General features: G+C 48.6%; 1 protein-coding gene across 1 annotated transcript; it reads right to left on the bottom strand.

Annotated features, from left to right (window-relative positions):
- Positions 1–2,297: 2,297 nt before the first annotated feature.
- On the bottom strand, positions 2,298–15,500 carry FMOD (fibromodulin). Its single transcript, XM_007065129.4, has 3 exons — positions 14,954–15,500; positions 10,034–11,026; positions 2,298–3,238 (listed from the first exon to the last, which is right to left on the bottom strand). Exons 2-3 carry the CDS (start codon positions 11,019–11,021, stop codon positions 3,087–3,089), a joined length of 1,140 nt encoding a protein of 379 aa, XP_007065191.1. The 5' UTR covers positions 11,022–11,026; positions 14,954–15,500; the 3' UTR covers positions 2,298–3,086.
- Between the last annotated feature and the right edge of the window lie 4,315 nt (positions 15,501–19,815).

The raw sequence follows: 19,815 nt of genomic DNA, 5'->3' as shown, positions 1-19,815 counted from the left end.
ACCGCCAAGATTTTTTTTAAATGGGACCCCAATCTGGGCTGGGGAAAAGGGGTGTTTCAGACCAAAACAGCCCAAGGGGATTGATGCTTAGCGCAGACCAAGCCTTGCTACCCTGTGAGTTCCTCAAGAGAAAAGAGCAAACAATTGTACAGCCAGAGAGTGCCACACTTAACAAACGCAATTAACCACAACGGGAAGGCACAGTGGGAATTTGCAATAAGGGTGAGTCTGGGCAGCTCCTTTCGTTTGATTGCGACATCTGACTGGGCTCACACACAACCATGAAACCAGCTTTCCAGAATCAGATTGTCTGCCTTGAAGCAAAAGCTCACTGAACCAGAGTGAATCCTGCCTGGTATTGTAATGTCAAGGCGGGTCGCATTATAGTTACCACTGACTCTGAATGCCACTTTGTTAAACTGTAGCATTCTTCATCTGCAGCCAAGCAGCACACGGAAAGAAAGGTATGATCCCTATGTTACGAGCAGTGATTAGCAAAGCTGGATTCCACAGGAGCTGAAAGTAACAAGAACGCTTTTCCTCACTAGCTATGGCTGCTGCACTGTCTCCTCCTGGTCACCTGCAAATTTGTTTGGTGGAACTGACGCAGGAAAGGTCTCTCAGAGAATGATACTACCCCAAGGAAGCTGCCACCCAAGATCTGCCCTTCTGCTCCCTGGACTGGAAAAGGTTGCTACGTCGTGCCAGAAGTTTATAACTTTCAACTGGGAAACTTAATGCTCTTGCAGCCTTGAAATTCCACTCGTCCCACCCGAAGGGGACAAAGTTTGGCAGGAACTCAGTTATCCAATGCAAACACCCTGCAGAAAAAGGTGGAATTTTAAACTGTAAACCCTGTATATAGTGGAAACCACTTCAAGCCTGGGGGTGCGGCAGCATCCCCCCGCACTCCTAGTTCCAGCACCTATAGGTACTTTGGCATGGCTGGCTGACAGGTCAGGGACAACCCCCCCACCGCACCCCCCACCTGTGAGCGCTGCTGCCTGGTAAATGTGTCACGTTCATGTGGCTAACTTTGTTTCAGGCGCCTGTCGATCCATCTCTGTTGCTCAGCCACATATGTGCCTTTTGCTTTGCCCACCGAGGGTGTTTGTGTCTATGAATTAAGAGTTAATACAAAGAGGAGAGGTTAGGTTTGATCTCCGGCAAAAATCCAGAGTAACACCTCACTGACTTCCATTGGCAGCCACTTCGGTGGCAGGCATGCTATAAATGTTACAGAGAAAGATGAAGGCTAGCATACACTAGGAATGGTCATACTAGCTCAGACCAGGAGCCCATCTGTCTGGTATCTTGTCTCTGACAGTGACCAGTATCAGCGATTTCACAGCAATGTTCAAGAAATTCCTTCATGGACAATTCTTGGACGAGCTTCCCTTAGCAGTAGTTTCACCTAATTCCAGCAGTTGCTGGTTAGCCGGTACCTAGAAGCAAGAGGGTTTGTAACCCTTATAGTTTATCTAATGGAGTTGTTCCGGGTTTGACACCACTGTTACAGAGATCAGAATCTGGCCCACGGTCTATCAATTTAAAAACCCACAGCACAGCGTCTCGCTGGCACTAAGATAATTGCACTCACGCTAAAGCCGATCTGCCACCCTCTTGCAGTTCAAAAGGGCCATAGGATAAATGGGAACCAGGCTTTATGTATCTATTGGTATTTTTTTTTTTGGACCAATTCAGCTTGAAACATCCTAGTGGCAAATTCCAGCTAAATGGTGACACCTGGCCACATATCGGGCAATAGGCCGTGTTGGTTTGCCCACATTCTGAGGAGGGAAGGGAAGTGCGGGGCTCAAAAACTAGCCTGCAAACCTTTGAACCAAACAAATCTGCCCCCCCCCCCGCCCACCCCAGCAATTCCCCTTTATAAACCAGCTCCTACATTTTGCTAGCTACACAGAAGCCTGCAGTGTGTCCTAGGAAGATAGTCCCCTGAAAGTTCGGCAGTCTCAGGTAAGAGGAGACCAGTACATATAGGATGTAAAGTTGCAGATCCTCAGCTGGTGTAAATCAGCATCATTCATAAGAACATAAGCACATAAGAACGGCCAGACTGGGTCAGACGAAAGGTCCATCCAGCCCAGTATCCTGTCTTCCGACAGTGGCCAGTGCCAGGTGCCCCAGAGGGAATGAACAGAACAGGGAATCATCAAGTGATCCATCCCCTGTCGCCTGTTTCCAGCTTCTGGCAAACAAAGGCTAGGGACTCCATCCCTGCCCATCCTGGCTAATAGCCATTGATGGACCTATCCTTCATGAATTTATCTAGTTCTTTTTTGAACCCTGTTATAGTCTTGGACTTCACAACATCCTCTGGCAAGGAGTTCCACAGGTTGACTGTGCATTTTGTGAAAAAATACTCCCTTTTGTTTGTTTTAAACCTGCTGCCTGAAGTCAATGTGGCTACACCCATTTACACCTGGTGAAGTTCTGACCCATAGATTATTGCAATTTTTCCTCTCCTCTCTTCCACAGTCTCTCTTCAAATGATCCCCATCCTGTCCCATGGCCTGTTCTGTTTTTCCACATCACCTTTTAAAAACTTGAATTCTCCTCCTCCCCTGTCTCTGATCCCTTTACCACAGTTCCTCCTACACAGAACATGAACCCCAAAACCATCCCAGCTGGCATCAAACTTTCAAATCCAATGCATCTGAACGGAGACAACTTGAGTCCCCTCCAGGCAGCCCACCCATGCTGGTGGGAGCTGCATGGACATGCGGGCAGCAAGACAATGGTGGGGAATCATCAAGAGAACTGATTGGCTGGTTAGAGAGAGAAAAGTAGGGTTTTTATAGGACAAAGCAGAGACCTGCCTCCATACTGGTGTGACCTGATAAGCTAAAAGGGGTAGCAGCTAGTGGGTGGAGTTAATGACACATCCCTTCTACTCTGGCTGCTATTGTGCCACCCATATTACGCTATTGCAGAAGCCAAATCAAACCACCAAGCTGCGTTAAAACGAGAGTGGAGGCCTCCCCCAGCCTGGATTACTGGAACGGGTGTGGTGCTGCCCTGAGGACAGGGGGAGAGCACGGGGGGAGGAGGAGGGTCGGTCGGGGTTAAATCTCAATGACGGCAGCACGTCTCAGGCAGAGGGGGGCATCTGGGGGCACCGCGTTCCTTTGGATCTCATTCCCATCCAGCCGCAAGACCTGGAGCTTGGAAAAGTTCATGACGTCGACGAGTGTGCAGAAGCTGCTGATGGAGAATTCTGCAGGGGGAAAAGGAGACAGAGCACTAAGAGACAGCTGGAGCCCAGAACTCTCTAGCTAGCGTTCATACAGTCCTGACGGGAAAGAGCCATGCCTAGGCTCGATCAGTACTAACAGCACCATGGGTAGTAATAGTCATAACAAGTGGACATGACTAGAACGCCTAGGCACCATGGGAATACACTTTTTTATACAGTGCATTTTATTGCAATGTCTTGCTCCATAGTGCAGACGCAGGGCCTTTGGAATTCAGTTGAGAACCACTGTGCCCCCTTTGTTGTCCCCCCCACACACAAAAAAATCCCTCCCATAACTAAAAACCACACTTGGGCTATCTCAGTGGGGTTTGGAACATATATTGGACTAGGGCCAAGACTTTCAGAACTGAGTAACGATTTTGGGACACCTTCAGGAGGCCTGATTTTCAGACAGCGCTGAGCACCTTCTCTCTGCAAATCAGGACCCTTAAAGTTGGGCACCCAACAAACGGAGGCTACCAAAATCACTAGCCATGTCTGAAAGGGCAGAAAATGCCCTGGCCCTGATTCTCCTCTCATTCATTCCTGTGTAAATCAGGAGTCACCCCACTGAAGTCAATGGAGTTTCACTCGTGTAGCTGAGGGAGGGTTCAGACCCTGCCCTCCTGTTAACATGGGGAAGGGAAGTAGATTGCAGAGCAGGGCTGGGTCTGTTATCCTTACTTCTAGCAAGATCTGTCTGCTAACAGTGAAGGGGGCTGCTGTGATCCCAGTGGGTCACTACTGAGCCACAGCAAACCTTGAAAGCCCCCTGTTGTATTGCGGGAGAGGGTGTGTTTTGGAGAGGGGCATGCTCCAGCTTTCCGTGCAGCCTTTGGGAAGGAAGAGAGCAACCAGGGGGCAGCAAAGCTCCAGGACTTGGTGGAGACTTAACAAATACCTAGCCGGGGAGAGAGAATTTGTTAGCACAGATGTTCCTTGTTTAAAGCTGGGGAGGTGACCGCACTGCTCACACGCAGACTTGGGAGAACAGTGAGACTCCGTCTCTCCAGCACCACCCAGGGGCAGCGGGACAGGGAATAGGCATTGAGCCGCCCGCTGGCCCTCTGTCGCTCTTTCACAGGGGGAGTAGCCCTGACTAATGCTAAGAGCAGGGAGATGGGAAACGTGAGTTTTATTCCTGCCTCTGCTACTGTTTCACTATGTGTCTTTGGTCAAGTCACTTCATCTCTCACTGCCTCCATTTCCCTGTTGTGACACCCTGTTATTTCTGTTACAGCAGCACAGTGTTGCCGCACGTACTGATAAAATGGACTTCCATATAAGTGCCAAGCACACCATTACAGAGAACTTTACAAGAAGTACAAGTATGCTGTGGAATTAGAACTGATGTATTTATAAGTACATGTACAAGTTCTTTCAATCCCCGTATTATAAGAATTAAGCTAATTCTTATAATAGCTTATCTGTTTTTTCTTTGGACACTGATCCATCACAGAGTTGTTGCTGCAGAAAAGTATCCATACAAGGGGGCCTTGTGCTCTGGGGTTTCCCCAGGGGCTGTGAACAAGTCTCCCCATTGCAGCTGGGCCGGGGAGCGGGTCTCCCGCTGCCGGTTGCATTGACCAATCAGAAACGAAGGTTGGGGAGGGGGCAAGGCTGCCACCCTCCCTGGCTAGTGCAACAGCGGGGCCAACGGAAAAAAGCCCTGGTAGCCGGCACTCAAGGCTTGAAATCCCTAAGCTGGGACAATGGGTTCTGGGGGCCAGCCAGATTCTGGGACAGTTGGGAGGGATGTGATGGTTTCAAACAGCTATTTTGAAAAAGTATTTGCAGGTAAAAAAAGTTATTTATTCTTTAAGTACCTTTAAAATGTATTTAAATTCAAGTACTAAGTACAGAAAATTTAAAGTACTTAAGTACTAGTATGTAGAGTACCCCAACATACTTACCTATATGGGAACACTGCAGTAGCATCTAAAGGCTCCAACCAAGATCCAAGCCCCATTGTGTTAAGTGCCGTACATACGCATAGTGAGAGACAGCCCTTGCCCTAAAGAGCTTCAGAAGACAAGACAGTCAGTGGGTGAGAAGGTTAAATGACTTGCCCAAAAGTCACACAGCTTGTTCATGGCAAAGCCGGGGGTCAAACCAATCTCTCCCGAAACCTAGTTCAATGCCCCATCCACTGGACCACACTGCCTCAGCTTCAGTCATTAGGATTTGTAAAGTTCTTTGAGATCCTTGGATGATGACACTAAAGACAAAGTGATATTGTCATCGGAGATGAGTCACAGGGAGAACGTCTTCCATCCAGGAGATCACAACATCATTATCTTAAAAGCTCAGCAGAGGCCAGGTCTGTGTTAAAACAAAACACTGCCTCTCGATTCTGTCGATCTTCAGCATTCCTCATTCACTACAGGGAAATAAAGGTCTTCAGAGAACCCCACTGAATATTTTTCAAGTTCAGTGGCAAAAATAGCCGTAAAAATGCATGACTAAATAAACAGAAGGGGTTGAGCGCCAGCATGATTTAACGCCATCTATGTGCAGACTCAACAACTGCACACGTTGAAAGCAAACATTTGGGAGTCTGTTCTCGTTTTGCATGTCTGTCAGTTCCCCAGTGCAGGGCTACACACGTCCCTTAAAACAGTTGATGGCATCACGAACACTTAATTTAAGTAAGTGATCCAGGCAGCCACGGCTTGTTGCTCAGGTTTCTCTGATATTACAGAGCATCCGGATCGCAGGGCTTGTCAGGGGAGCGAAGCAGGAATGGATTTTTCCAGGCATTCAGCTTAAAAAAATATATGTTCCATTTGTTTTCTTATTTCAGTGAATTTCGCCCTGGTGAAAGATGCCAGATTGGTTCTGGAGTTGAAAGGCTTCTGTTTAACCACAGAACCTCAGCAGCACAGGAAATGACAGGGCAAGCTTCCCACACATGATGCTTCCACTAACCTGGAGGGGCCTCTTTTGGGGTGCCTGCCTTAAGTGCTTATATGGCCACCATTACTCTAGGAACCCCCCAATTTCTTAAAAAATGGATTTACCCTCACAACACTGCGGTGAGGTAGGGCCGTGCTCTTATCTGCATCAAACAGTTGGCAAAGCAAGGCAAAAGAGACCAAGGGCTTGTTGACATGAAAAATAATCCAGAAAAAGTTAGGATGTGAATTTAAAGCAGATTAACTATTCCTGATTCACTCCATGTGTGGATGTTCTTATTTCGGAATAGGAATGCCTTATTCTGAATTAGCGTAATCCACTTTGGAGGTAAACTGAAATAAATAGGAGTTAGGCACGTAAATATCTTTGAGGCTCTGTGTGCAAGCTCTTTGGGGCAGGGCTGTCTCTTACCATGAGTCTGTGCAGCCCCTAGTACAATAGGGTCCCGATCTCGGGTGGGTCTATAAGCAAAACAATAATAAATAATAAGATGAAACCTCTTCAGTGTACTGAACATCCTTCAGAAAATAACATTCATGACTTATGGTCAGCAATGGACCTAGGCTGGATTCAAAGTGGTGACTGTCAGGTTAAAGGTTCCGGAACCCAAAAAAATAGCACATTTAGAATCTCAGACAAGATTTTTCCAGTTGCCTTTTAGGGGGGAACCAAATTTTGAACAGGAACGTTGCTCCTGTGACTTGGATATTTTAGAGAGAAATCTAGACGCTGACATGAGACTTTCTGACGTGAAAGTATCTGCCTATTACATCCAAGCTGCTTTGGATGATCCAAGGTTTTAGAATAAACAGGCTCAAAGCTGAATTCCCCGATGCTGCCAAATTGGAGAAATTTTAAACAGCTGCTGATGGCAGAAGTTTAGGGGATCCCAGTAAGGAGGGAGAGAGAGAGAGGCAGACTGAAAGAAGAAAGATGCTTGGTTTTGTCTGGTCCTTTCTATGTGTCTTCTTGGGATCCCTCTGAATGAAGAGTCATCTATGGAACACGGTAACCTTTGTGTACTGGTTACTGGAGCCCATGATATGGGTTGCTTCAGTAACATGCTGTCACGGACTGAAGGCTTCCTCCTTCCCGTATTTGTTCCATGTGTGTTGGGAATAGCTGAGATATTATTAACTAAGTGGCCAGCATGCAAGCTACAGTTTAGGGTTGCATCCCCTCTCCAATCTGGACCCGCAGAGCTTCCATTAATGGCAGCTGGTTTCTGGGGACCAATAAGTGACTTTAGGAATGGAAAAGGAGAGGTGGCCAACAACTTTCCAACCAGGAGATGCTGCCTCTACAGATGGGACTTCTGCTGCGGCTAGTGACAAGTGGTGTAATGGCTGTATCAAAGTCACAGACAGCACGTGCGAGGGAGTCCTCTGAATGAGACCTCACACAGCACCTGGTGTCTCTTGCAACATGGTACACCACTGTCCCAGTGAACCAGACTAATTCCTTGGCTCTGTCACTTCCGATTCAGCTGTGTCCATGCTACATTGCAGTGGTGTCTGGGAACTCCATAGCCCCTTAGAGCAGTAGTTCTTAACCAGGGGTCCAGGGCCCCCTCGGGGCCACGAGCAGGTTTCAGGGGGTCCGCCAAGCAGGGCCGCCATTAGACGTGCTGGGGCCCGGGGCAGAAAGCCGAAGCCCCACCATGTGGGGCTGAAGCCAAAGTCTGACCAACTTAGCTTCACAGGGCCCTCTATGGCGTGGGGCCCCAGGAAATTGCCCCTAACTCTGGCCCTGGCTTTTATATGCAGAAAACCAGTTGTTGTGGCACAGACGGGCCGTGGAATTTTTATAGCGTGTTGAGGGGGGCCTCAGAAAGACAAACGTTGAGAACCCCTGCCTTCGAATGTAATGTGCACCAGTAAAGAGGAAGCAGACAGAAGCTCAGCATTGAGCAGGGCAGGCTTTGATGCCGGTCCTGCTGTAGAACAGCTGGTCAAGAAAGACTATTTATCCTGTGCACAAATCTCTGATCTAGGATGGCTCAGGGACTGCCAACGTGAGCAGATACAAGAATCCCTGTGACAACACAGACCCTGTTACCCCCAGCCCCAACTGACCCCAGCACGAACCCCATCATCCCACCCTGATGGAGACCCTCCCTCAGACATTTGCTCAGGCTTTCGTGTCAGTATCACCCAGGCCCCCCCCAGCTAAATCCACACTGGAATTTCTTGGACAGTGCAGATGGATTTAGTCCCTGTGCCGAGGAGGCTGCCGGAAAGGCCAGGCAGCAGCTCTCACTAATTGTAATGATGATGCATGCTCGGAGCAGCAGGACGGAAGAGATGCACTGTGGTGCTTTAGCACCCCAGGGAGAGGAGCATCACTATTTTTGGCTTCCGAGCCAGTAATGTCAAGAAGCCAGTGCTCCAGGCCAGGAATGGATACAGGATTAAGTTAGACAGAAGCCCAAATGCATAGACGCAAGTGGACTGCATGGGCCAAATGCAAGCTGGAGTGAGCTGGTACAACGCCCATGGGTCAAATCAGTCTTGGTGTAAATGACAGAGTATGTTATGAGGTGCATGTAAGTGGCAAAGTAGCAAACCTTGCGCTGATCTGGCATTCAGAAAGCAGCCTTTGCCCATGCACGTAAATGGGTAGGTGCACCTACACCATTACTCATATTCCCAGAGTTAGCTTCAGGTCTGGTGTAAGCAGACACAGTCTCCATTAGGTTTAATAGGAGTTGTGCTCTCTTCTGGTCTGAATCTGGGCCCTGCAGACTTGCACGCCCACTGAGTGCCAAAGCGTGGCGTAAGTTACACCACTTTGCCACTTACCCCTCCTTCCTGATCAAACCTATGTCCTCTGGACCCAATTCTGCTCCCACCCACACCACTGACTTCAGTGGAGTCACTCCCCATTTACACCCACGTAAGTGAGAATGGAATCAGGTGCATCACTTGCACCACGGTTTACATCCCAGTGCAGGGAACCAAATGTAGGTCTCTAGGGTTATTCACCTGTGCACCAGCGTGAGGGGGGAGGGCAGAATATTGTCTTTCACCTGCCATACAAAGAATGAGTTTCTTTCTCATCTTTTCACACCTTTTCTGTTGTGCTTTTTTACTCTTTTCACAACAAAAGTTCATATAAAGAAACCACATGGGCGCACAGCTGGGTCCCAAATAACTGTGTTTACTCGATATACACAAACATGCCAGTCTTAGCCACCTACACGCTGCTGCTCTCACTGGCTTCTAATATAGAGGACACAGTGAGTGCCACAACAGGGTTCTCAAAACATTTAAAGGGATACGATCCTATTCGGATACACTATACTTTCTGGTGTCCTCTTCTCTCGGTGGCATCCCCCATCCTCCGTGCAGCCACATCATTTGTACCTAAAATAACCTTTGTCACCTGATCTCTGATGATTTAATTCAGCTAGTATTTTTTTTAATCATTAATGTATCTCAATCTCGTTATTTCTTCACCTTTAAATTCCCTGTGGAGTTCTACCTCATCTTGCAGAATTTAAAAAGATAATCTCACAGACACGAGAAAGACTTCCACTGAGCAAAAGGATAACACCTTGCACTTACCAGAGCACCGTGCATCCCAGCATCTCAGAGCACTTCACAAAAGTACCATGTAGATGGGGCAAACAGGGGCACAGAGTAGGGAAGTGACTGTCCTAAGGCTACATAAGAAATCAGTGGTATAGACCGCAATGGAATTCAGGTTTTCTGAGTTCTGGTCCCTCTGCTCAGGCCATTAGACCAGGCCGTGTCCAACAAACAGTGCCAGAACCTGGCTCCCCATCTCCCTACCCCTTGTCCTGACCATTGACAATGGGACCCCCTAGCATCAAGAGGTTGCGGTTGGGATGCTGCTCACCATTGATTTGGTTCCCTTGGAGATAGAGGTTCTCGAGGTTGGTGCTAACCCGGGGGATCTTCTGGAGCCTGTTATAAGACAGATCGAGCTCTAGGATGCTGCTGGTGTTGAAGGTGTTGGAGGAGAGCCCCTCGTTGGTCAGGCTGTTATGGGACAGCCTGATATAGAGCAGCTTGGGGGACACCTTGAAATACTCATCGGGGATGGTATAGATGTAGTTGTGCTCTAGGTAGAGCTGCTCAAGAGAGCTTGGGAGGCCATCAGGGAGCTTCCTGAGGTGATTGTAGCTCAGGTCAACAAGGATCAAGGACTTTAACCCTTTGAAAGATGCTCCTATATCATGGATCTGGTTGTGGCTGAGATACAGGGCAGTGAGGTTCTCCAACCCCTCCAGAGCATTGGATGGGATCCTGGTGATCTGATTGTAAGCCAGGTGGAGTTCTCTCAGGGACCTGGGCAGGGGGCTGGGCATCTTAGTCAGGTTGTTGTTATCCAGATACAGCCTCTCCAGGTTCTTGAGCTTGGCAAAGACCTTCTTGCCCATCTTCTCACTGGTTATCTGGTTGCCATGCAGCGCAATCCATTCCAGCGTCGTGGCGTTGTCGAAAGCCCCCTCTTGGACGGTGGTGATCTGGTTGTTCTGGAAGTAGACGTACTTCATTCTGGAAGGCACAAAGGGAAGGTACCTCAGGTTGCGGCTGTCGCAGTACAATGCTGTGGAGAAGCTGGGGGGGCAGTCGCACTCCTGGGGGCATTCCCGGGAAACGGGTTCAGGGTTGGGCTCCGCAAAGGATGACCCAGGCGGGACATAAGAGTAAGGGGGGACCTCAGCCTCGTAGTACGGCATGTAGTCATAGGACAATGCCTGGCTGCGACGGTACTGATGCAGCCAGTACATATCTTCTTCGTCTTCATACTGGCCCAGGGAGACCCCACACAGCCCAGCTACTATCAGGACAGAAGCCCAGTGCATTGTGCAGAACCTCATGGAACCTGTATAGAAGTGGGAAAAATATGAACAACTTTAGGTCAGGCACAAGTGACTAGAAATAGGAAACAGGCAGGTGTTTATCATGGGGCCTGGAGCACTGGAGAGGGAACAAGGCGACCTGGGTTCTATTCCTGACTCTGTCACTGGTTTTCTGAGTGACCTTGGACAAGTCACTTCCCTTCTTGGCGTTTCAGTACAAACGGGGATAATGACACTGACCTCCTTTGTAAAGTGCTTTGAGGTCTGCTAATGACAAGTGCTGTATAAGAACCAGGTGTTATTATCATACCATTGTGGGTGGGGGCCCTTGAGTGGCAGTAATAGAGAGAGCTGGAGCCAATTCACCACCCTTTCATTTGCTTTTTGTGAACATTCATGCCAGTGACATTTTGATCATGATAACTGATTTATTATTAATTATTATTATTATTATTATTTTATTATTACAGCAGTGTCTATAGATGCTACAAATGAGATTGGAGCCCCATTGTGCTCGGAGCTGTACATTGTAAGAGTTCCTGATCCTAGTATATATAGACAAGAAGTACACAGGATGGAGGAGAGACAGAGTCAGCAGGTCAGTGATGAGCTGAGAAGAGAACCCAAGTCTCCTGACATTGCAAATATATTTAATGCACATGGACCTGTATAAAGATTTGCATTATGAGTGGTTGCTTGGAAGCTCTTTAGGCGTCACCCACTCAGGAAGCAGAAACAATACCTTGTGACTTAAGTGACCAATTAGACCCCATGAATAGCAATTGTCTGAAGTGACAAATAGTCACGATGAAACCCAGAGGCTGAAGTAACCATTCATCATCGACTTTTGCATCGCAAACACGTTTACTAAGATCAAAGTCTATTCATGGATAATTTACAAGCAGAAGAAAAGGGGCTAAATTAGTGGCATGAAATTGTTGCTGTTAATATTTCATCAGGCTGCAGTCACAGACCCAGACACCTGGACGCAATGAGACAAAGCCTGTTTGGCTGGGGAGGAGGGGTGGCCTACTGGAGAGGGCTTTGGATTGAGACCAGGAAACCTGGCATTCCTGGCTTTGTCACAGGCGTCTTTCGTGACTTGGGGAAGTGACTTAATCTATCCCGCGCCTCAGTTCCACATCTGTACAATGGGGTTAATGGAATCATAGATTCCTAGAAGATTAGGGTTGGAAGAAGCCTTAGGAGGTCATCTAGTCCCACCCCCTGCTCAAAGCAGGACCAACCCCTACTAAATCGTCCCAGCCAGAGCTTTGTCAAGCCGGGCCTTAAAAACCTCTAAGGATGGAGATTCTACCACCTCCCTAGGTAACTCATTCCAGTACTTCACCACCCTCCTCGTGAAACAGTGTTTCGTAATATCCAACCTAGAGCTCCCCCACTGCAACTTGAGACCATTGCTCCTTGTTCTGTCATCTGCTACCACTACTGAGAACAGCCGAGCTCCATCCTCTTTGGAACCCCCCCCCAGGTAGTTGAAGGCTGCTATCAAATCCCCCCTCACTCTTCTCTTCTGCAAACTAAACAAGCCCTACCTACATAATACTGCCCTACCTTGCCATTAACGACAGTAGGTTTTGGCACACCATGGCCATGAGGGCCATATAACCACCCACACAGTGGCTTACACTCTTTCCTTAATTCTGCATGCATAGAACAGCATGCAAGGAAGAGTTTGGAAAGCATCTGGGAAATACCCCAGGCTGCACTGAGCGGGGGAGGTTAAAGGGATGAGAGCAGGTTCAGTCCTTCACCTCCTCCTCTTACACGCCAGGACCTCGGGGCAGTGGTAACACAATGGGAGCAGGCTGAGTCCCTCAAATCAGCGAGCAAACTCCCAGTGGGGGCAGGACTGGGCTCAGCCACCCAGAGGGGAGGGGAGAATGACTCTGGAGACGGAGGCATCTTCCAGTACGTACCACAAAGCATTTCATCAACATTCAACGGCCTGGCCTTATTGTCTCAGAGTGACCAGCATGATGGAGAGTGGGCTGCTCTTCCATCTCAGAGGCTTCCAGCTACTCTGAGCATTGGGAGTCCAACTTAATGTTAAGGTCTGTTCTGCGGAGGGAGAAGGCTGCCCTTGTGCTTACAGCACTGGCCTGGGCTGTAGGAGACCGGGCTTCAACTCCCATCTCTGCCACCATCTTCCTGCGTCACCTTATCTCGCTCTGGGCATCAGTTCCCTGTCTGGAAATGGGGATAGCAATAACACTTCCCATTCTTTCTCTGTCTGGAGTATTTAGACTGTAAGCTTTGTGGGACAAGGACCGTCACTGCCCGTATGTACAGCACCTAGCGCAATGGGGCTGCGCACTTGGCTGGTGCTACTATAATCCAAGTAAGGGTGGAAGATCAGAGGGCCCCTTGCAGGCATGCCCAGGCCCTTGCAAAGCTGTGAAATTGGTGCCTGCTGGACATTCTGATCTGGATTTGCTGCCCCTGCAGTGCAGACAGCCTGTCCAAACTGCGGCTTTGGCAGGGGCGTCCCCAGACTAATTATCACAGGAGGCCTCTGGGTTACTTGTCGCAGGCCTCACAGCACCCATAGCCCTGACTCAGACTTACATACAGAACAGAGCTGCAGGAAGGGGGGGGATATTTATAGCTCCAGCCCTAACGAGGAATCCCGGCACGCCAGACAAAGAGGGTACAGTCCTGCTCTGAGCCAGACCGCGCATCGCCACCTAGGCACACTGCTGGCTGGCAGGCTGCTCGTGTGGGAAGAAAAGAGGGATTGAAACACTCCGTGGCTGGGCTCTTGGGTTTCTTCCATTTTCCATACCTACAGGAGTTCCTGCAGCCGATGGGGCCAGTGAAACGTGGTGCATTATTGAGTCCATGTGCGGTGCAGGAGCTTGGCATGCAGGCTGCTTCAGAGAGCAGCTCTCCTCCTCCTCCCATTCCAGGGGTACCTTGGCTGGTAAAATACTACTGCTTCCCGATAAATGGGCTTCCTCCACCCCCACTAAAGGCCATCTTTCCCACTGTACAGCACCATTCCTCGGGGGTCTGTCCCCCCTATTTGGCACAATTCCTAGGGGTTCTGTCCCCCCTTATTTGGCACAATTCCTAGGGGGTCTGCCCCAATTCCTAGGTCTCTCCCACTATGTGGAACTTTTCCTAAGGGGGAATCTCCATTATACACTATTGTTCCTAGGGGTACCTTCCTGCAAGTACACACCATTCTGAGATGGTCTTTCCCCCAATCTACCCGCTCCTAAGGAGTCTCTCTTGCATTTACAGCACAGTTTCCCTCTGTCCAATGCCAAGTCCACAGAGTTTGTCTCTCAACCTACAGCCCCCTTCCTATAGGGAGCTTTCCACTGTCCAACCCCATTTCTACAGTGGGGTCTGTATCCCTTTCATGTGTAGGATAAAACAAGTTTAACATCTTCATCTGTCAGCATGAATAAGCTGGTCCCATTCCACTGACTGCTAGTCTAACTGGGATTGTGCTGCATAGGGCACCTTGCTGGAACAACCAGAGTCGGACAGCATGAGCTTCATCCATCCCCATCATTGCCACCTTCTCACCCTGTTAACCCGGTAATATCCTTCATCTACAACCCAATGCAGAGCCAGGTAGATGTTGTGCTGGGTGGAGTAGGTGGTGGTTGGGGGTCTGGAGGATGGAGTCTGGCATGAATCTGTCTGTCTAGCTTGTCTCACCCCTCCCTAACAAGTCACCAATGAAAAATGGCATTGTTAATAAGGGCGAAAGCTCCCCCAGTTGTAGCCAAAGCAGCCCTTGAGGCTCAGACCTGTGCCATCCATGTCATTGGCATGTGATTCACAGGGCTCCCTGTGTCAGCGTCGTGCCACCGGCATGGCGAGGGGGTTGCATTCCCTCTGCGGTGCAGGTATGCAAACAAATAATAAAAAAAAAAAGGCAGCATAACCCATGATAAATACAGAAATCAACTTACCAGACCCAGAGTCCCTTTTCCAAAGCCTCAGTGTTCGTCTGCCTGATCTCCTGTGTATTAAAGAGCATGTGTGTGTCTCAATTTGCCAGGGTTGGTGCCCGCCCCGCAGTCCTGATCAAATAGTGTGCTTGCAGGTCATGGGCACTGCAAGGTTTTTCTTCTGGAGTGACCTCCCAGCAGCAGACAGTTTGCAGACTCAAGTGAAGATACCCTACCACTGCCTGACTTTATAAATAACCTGCTTTTTCTCTCTCCTCTCTCTCACTCTCGTGTCTTTCCTTGGAGAGGCGTTGGCAGTTTCCAGCCTTTCTCTGTTTAACAAGTTAGTGGAACCGTGGGTGTTGTTTTGTAAAAGACTTTTCCTAAGTCTCCTGCATTTCTCATCAAACAGAGACGATGAGGCCGCTTTAAAAAAAAACGGGCTTTGGGTGGGGGGAGACGCTGAGGATGAACGGCTTCGAAACAAAGCATCTTTCACGTTTTCACTGCGGGTGGGGAGAGCTGGCAGAATGGCCCACAGGCTGCATCCCTTGGCTCTGGGTCACCAGCGAACCTTGATATTTTATTTTTCTACTATTAAATAGGAATGTATCATAGAAATATTTATTCTAATGAAGCAGCATCCAAGGTACATAAACTACATACCAAAAACCTAATGTAACCCTAAGAATTTGTTTTCACCTGCTGCTGAAAGGTGCCAGGTTGACAGTCCTGCTAGCTGGAGTCCTCTGTCAAGCCACATGAGAAGCAACATAGTTTCTTGCTTAGATACTGTGGGGAAGGATGCCCTAGAAGTATCTAAGACACACAGCACATAGACCAGGATTTGGGAGTCCTGGGTTTCTATCCATCCTTTTATGATCCCATTACTGTAATATCTGGGCATCTTACCATCTTTAATCTTTATCACATGCCTGTGCAGAAGGGCCGCGCTACCGTCCCCATTTTACAGATGGGGGACCTGAGGCCCAGAGACATTTAGGACTTGTCTCCACTTGAACATTAATCTGGAACAAGGTAAACTGCTAATTTAAAGTGGATTCACTGTTCTTGATTAACTCCACGTGTGGATGCCCTTATTCCAGATCAGCTTATTCCACTTGCAAAGTGGAATAACTCCCCTGTAGACAAGCCCGAAGGCACTTGCCAAGATTCACACGGCCAAAGGAATTGGACCGGAGCCTTCCAGAGTCACATGCTATCTACAGCCCCAGCCTTCCTGCCTTGGGGGCTCTGCTCCCAGTTCTGCCACAGCTAGTCGCTCAACTTATGCAAGTCGCTTCGCGTCTCAGTGCCAGCTTCCCCATCTGTGTTATGAAGCTAACGCTTCTGACCCAGCTTTGTAAAGCTCTTTGAGATCAAATAGGCCTATACAAGGGCTTAAATATTATTATTTATCCACCACACGGGCCAGGGCAGTCCAAGCTGCTTCCAGATTCCACATTATTCCCTGCCAACTTGCCTCTGGAGAAGCAAGAGGCCTTTGTAATTCCGGGGCTATCCGCTTTCACCAGCTCTCGACGCACATGGTATTTTTCAGACTTCAAGACGTAATTATTAGTTATTCAAACATTTCCTCCCGCTCCCCTCACAAAAGAAAAACCAATAGATCTTCATCCAGCCGCTAATAACCCCTAAGTACAGCAGCAGTCAGGGCACCGGGGCTAGGGTTTCTGAAGGAGCCTGGAGTAAATTAGTTAAATTCAACAGGCGATGGATGCCAAACTCCCTTAGGGGGTTGTCTTTATGTAGATTCTTTTGAAAATCCCAGCCTAAACTATCACTGCTTTTTGGGATGCTTGCAGTGACCCTAATAACTCGTAACGAATTGCTAGTAGGAGCGCTCTTTGTAGCTGGAAAGAACGGGAGGCGGATTCATGGAATTTATTAGGAAAGGGGCTGGTTGTATGGAATCATTGTCCTACAGAGCAGCTGCTATTTATTTGGGCAGGGTATGGCCGGAGAGATCAAAGGGTCACACTTTCTGTAGCAATATGAATGCTGTTCGGAGCAGCGTCCTGCCTGCTACAGCTCTCTCCACACCGCAGTAAAACACCTGCAGCTGGCCCGAGTTAGCTGATTTGGGCTCGCAGAGCCCGGGCTGCGGGGCTATCCAATTTCAGGGTAGGCGTCCGGGCTCAGGCTGGAGCCCAGGCTCTGGGAGGGCAGAAGATCCCAGAGTTGGACTCCAGCCTGAGCCTAAAGGTCTACACAGCAATTAATCTGTGTAATGCCTAGGCAATAGTTTTTAACACAACTTACAGCGCCCCGTGGTTTTTGGCACGGGCTTGTAAGATGATTTCTTATTACATTGAATGTCATTGGAAATGTCATGAGGTTGTTGAGAAATTTCATGAAAGCCTTGCCCGAAACAGGATAAAATCCCCAAGTGAAGCTTGCTATGAGCCTTGCACCATGCATCACTGGTCCCTGCATGCAATCATGAGAAAAGCCTTCTATAAAATCGACCTAATTTCATAGTGTAGCCATAGCCTTACACTAAAGTAGATGGGTTGTCCACAAGACTACCTTGGCCTCACAGCAGGGGCATAACACATCCCTGACCCTGTGTCCTTGACCAGTTGAAGCATTTCATAGAAGCCACCTCTCTGGCTGTTCATAATGTTCAGCTTGCCTGTCCACCTTTTCCTTCCACCCGTCATTGAGGCAAGTTTACATCACAAAATTATGTTGACCTAAGTTATGTCGACATACAGGCGCCACAGTAATTAAATCGCTTTTGCATGTCCACACTATGCTCCATGGGTTGGTGGTGCACGTCCTCACTACTAGCACTTGCACTGATGCGGAAAGCAGTGCACCGTGGGTAGCTGTGCCACTGTGCAACTTGCCACCATCTAGCGCAGGCTGTTTGGGGAAGGGTTTGCAATGCCTCATGGGAGCAAATGCGTTGTACAGGAGGACGGGGAACATGGTTTCTATGTCTCATGATGCAGTTTTCTCCATCCCATAATTTTATCTGCAACCAATAATGTTTCATGCCTCTTTTCAAAAGCCCCTCCAACCCACGCATCCGCCATCTCTGTAAGCATGGATCTTGCACAGCCGTGCACTACTGTGACGAGCGTTGCGAGCACAGAGCGCCTGACCCTGCAGTATTTGCAGAGCCGCCAGATGAGCCGCGGGGAACATGGAAGTTCCTTGGAGGCTAGCGTGCTGTGGGACACAGTAAGAACCAATTCAAGGTTGTCGTTGGCATTCACTGAGCAGTTGCAGACATGACATGAGGAATCCAACACCATTAAGGTCCATCGTGGTCCTCCAAGCAACAGTTCCATTTATTATTGCAGAATGAGGTGCAGAGTTTCTAGTGGTCTTGTCATCATGGACCTTCTCAGACCACCCTCCATTAATACCGATGAACCTTCTATGGTGGTCAGCCAGACCTTGCAGCACCGTGCAGAGATACCCCTTACTGTTGATGAATTCTGAGTCCTGGGGGTGGGACAAAAAGAAGCATGTGGTTCCCATCATTAACCCATATACAATTTGAGAACCCCAACCATGCAACTCCAGCAATAAACCCCTGAGCATCTCCAAGCTTTATGACCTAGGGCAACAGCACATTCCGGATAGCACCTCCATGACAATAGCCCCAACGGCTGATCTACCAACACCCCACTGGGCAGTTGCTGACCGGTAGCAATCAGGCTGTGGCGAGCTTCCAGATACCACTCACCACGTACCTGGGTCCAGCGCTGCAGCTGTGGGGTGAGCCACCTCTGCTGGTCTCCCAGGTCTGCATCTCTGTCCTGCCCCGCCCATCACAGCTCGTTGGCCGTGCCCCAAAACAGCAGCCCACCATGGGAAGCCGCTCCAGGGAAAAATTCATGCAGAAGCGACAGCTTGATTTCAACCGCCTCCTCTCTAGGTGCCTGTATTGCGCTGCCCCAGAAACCGTTGCCCACAGTTTGAGACACATGGGAAGCAACCTGTCTGTAGTGATGACCGTCAGGGGCACAGCCCTCAGTAGTGTTTCCGCTACGCTGTGTGACAGTGCTTGGAAAAGGGAGCTGGCTCATAAACGCCAGAAGAATGATGGGATTTAGTGAGAGGAACTAATTGGTTGGGAATTAATTCGTTTGACCCCGAGTTCCAGAATCCCAGTGCTTTGGGGTAGCTATCCCACAAGGCACAGTGGAAAAAAATACCAGAATGCATAAAGCCTAGTGGAGGAATATTGCACTGGGGGATGTCTGCTGCCCTGAAGGCTGAGTGCTTATTTGGAGCAATGCAGGGGTGTGTGGGCATGATGATCCCAAAGAGAAGTACATTAACCTGGGATCATGCAGTGTGGATATGCTGCTCGCATTCAGTTGTTCAGGAACACTTAACGCAGATCGACATAACCCCAAACAACTTTCAAGCATGGACATATGCTGAGGTACATACAAGACCCCTCATTCTGATAGGATCTGAGCACCATGCAATCTTTAATATATTTATCCTCACAACACAGTTATGAGTTGGGCAAATGCTATTATGCCCACTTTACAGATGGGAAACTGAGGCACCGAGAAACTAAGGCATTAGCTTCATTAGGAAAAAAGATGTGTTCTTAACTTGAATTAGCTAACATAAGGTGAAATCCTAATGAAAACAAGGCAGTTGTAGTTTTCACACAAGTTTGCAGGACAAGGTAAGCCTTAGACTAAGAACACACGTTGATTCCTCATGAATACACACCTTAAATGTGTATTCACCTTCAAGTCCATAAAAGCTTGTTACAAGGAGGAGGAAGAAAAATTGTTCTCCTTGACCTCTGAGGATAGGACAACAAGTAATGGACTTAAATTGCAGCAAGGGTGGTTTAGGTTGGACATTAGGAAAAACTTTCTAAC

The sequence above is a fragment of the Chelonia mydas genome, chromosome 21 (genome assembly GCF_015237465.2).
Source record: "Chelonia mydas isolate rCheMyd1 chromosome 21, rCheMyd1.pri.v2, whole genome shotgun sequence".
In the NCBI taxonomy this organism is placed as follows: domain Eukaryota; kingdom Metazoa; phylum Chordata; order Testudines; family Cheloniidae; genus Chelonia; species Chelonia mydas.
The sequence above is the reverse complement of the archived record's forward strand: the minus strand, read 5'-3'. Positions and strand labels throughout refer to the sequence as shown.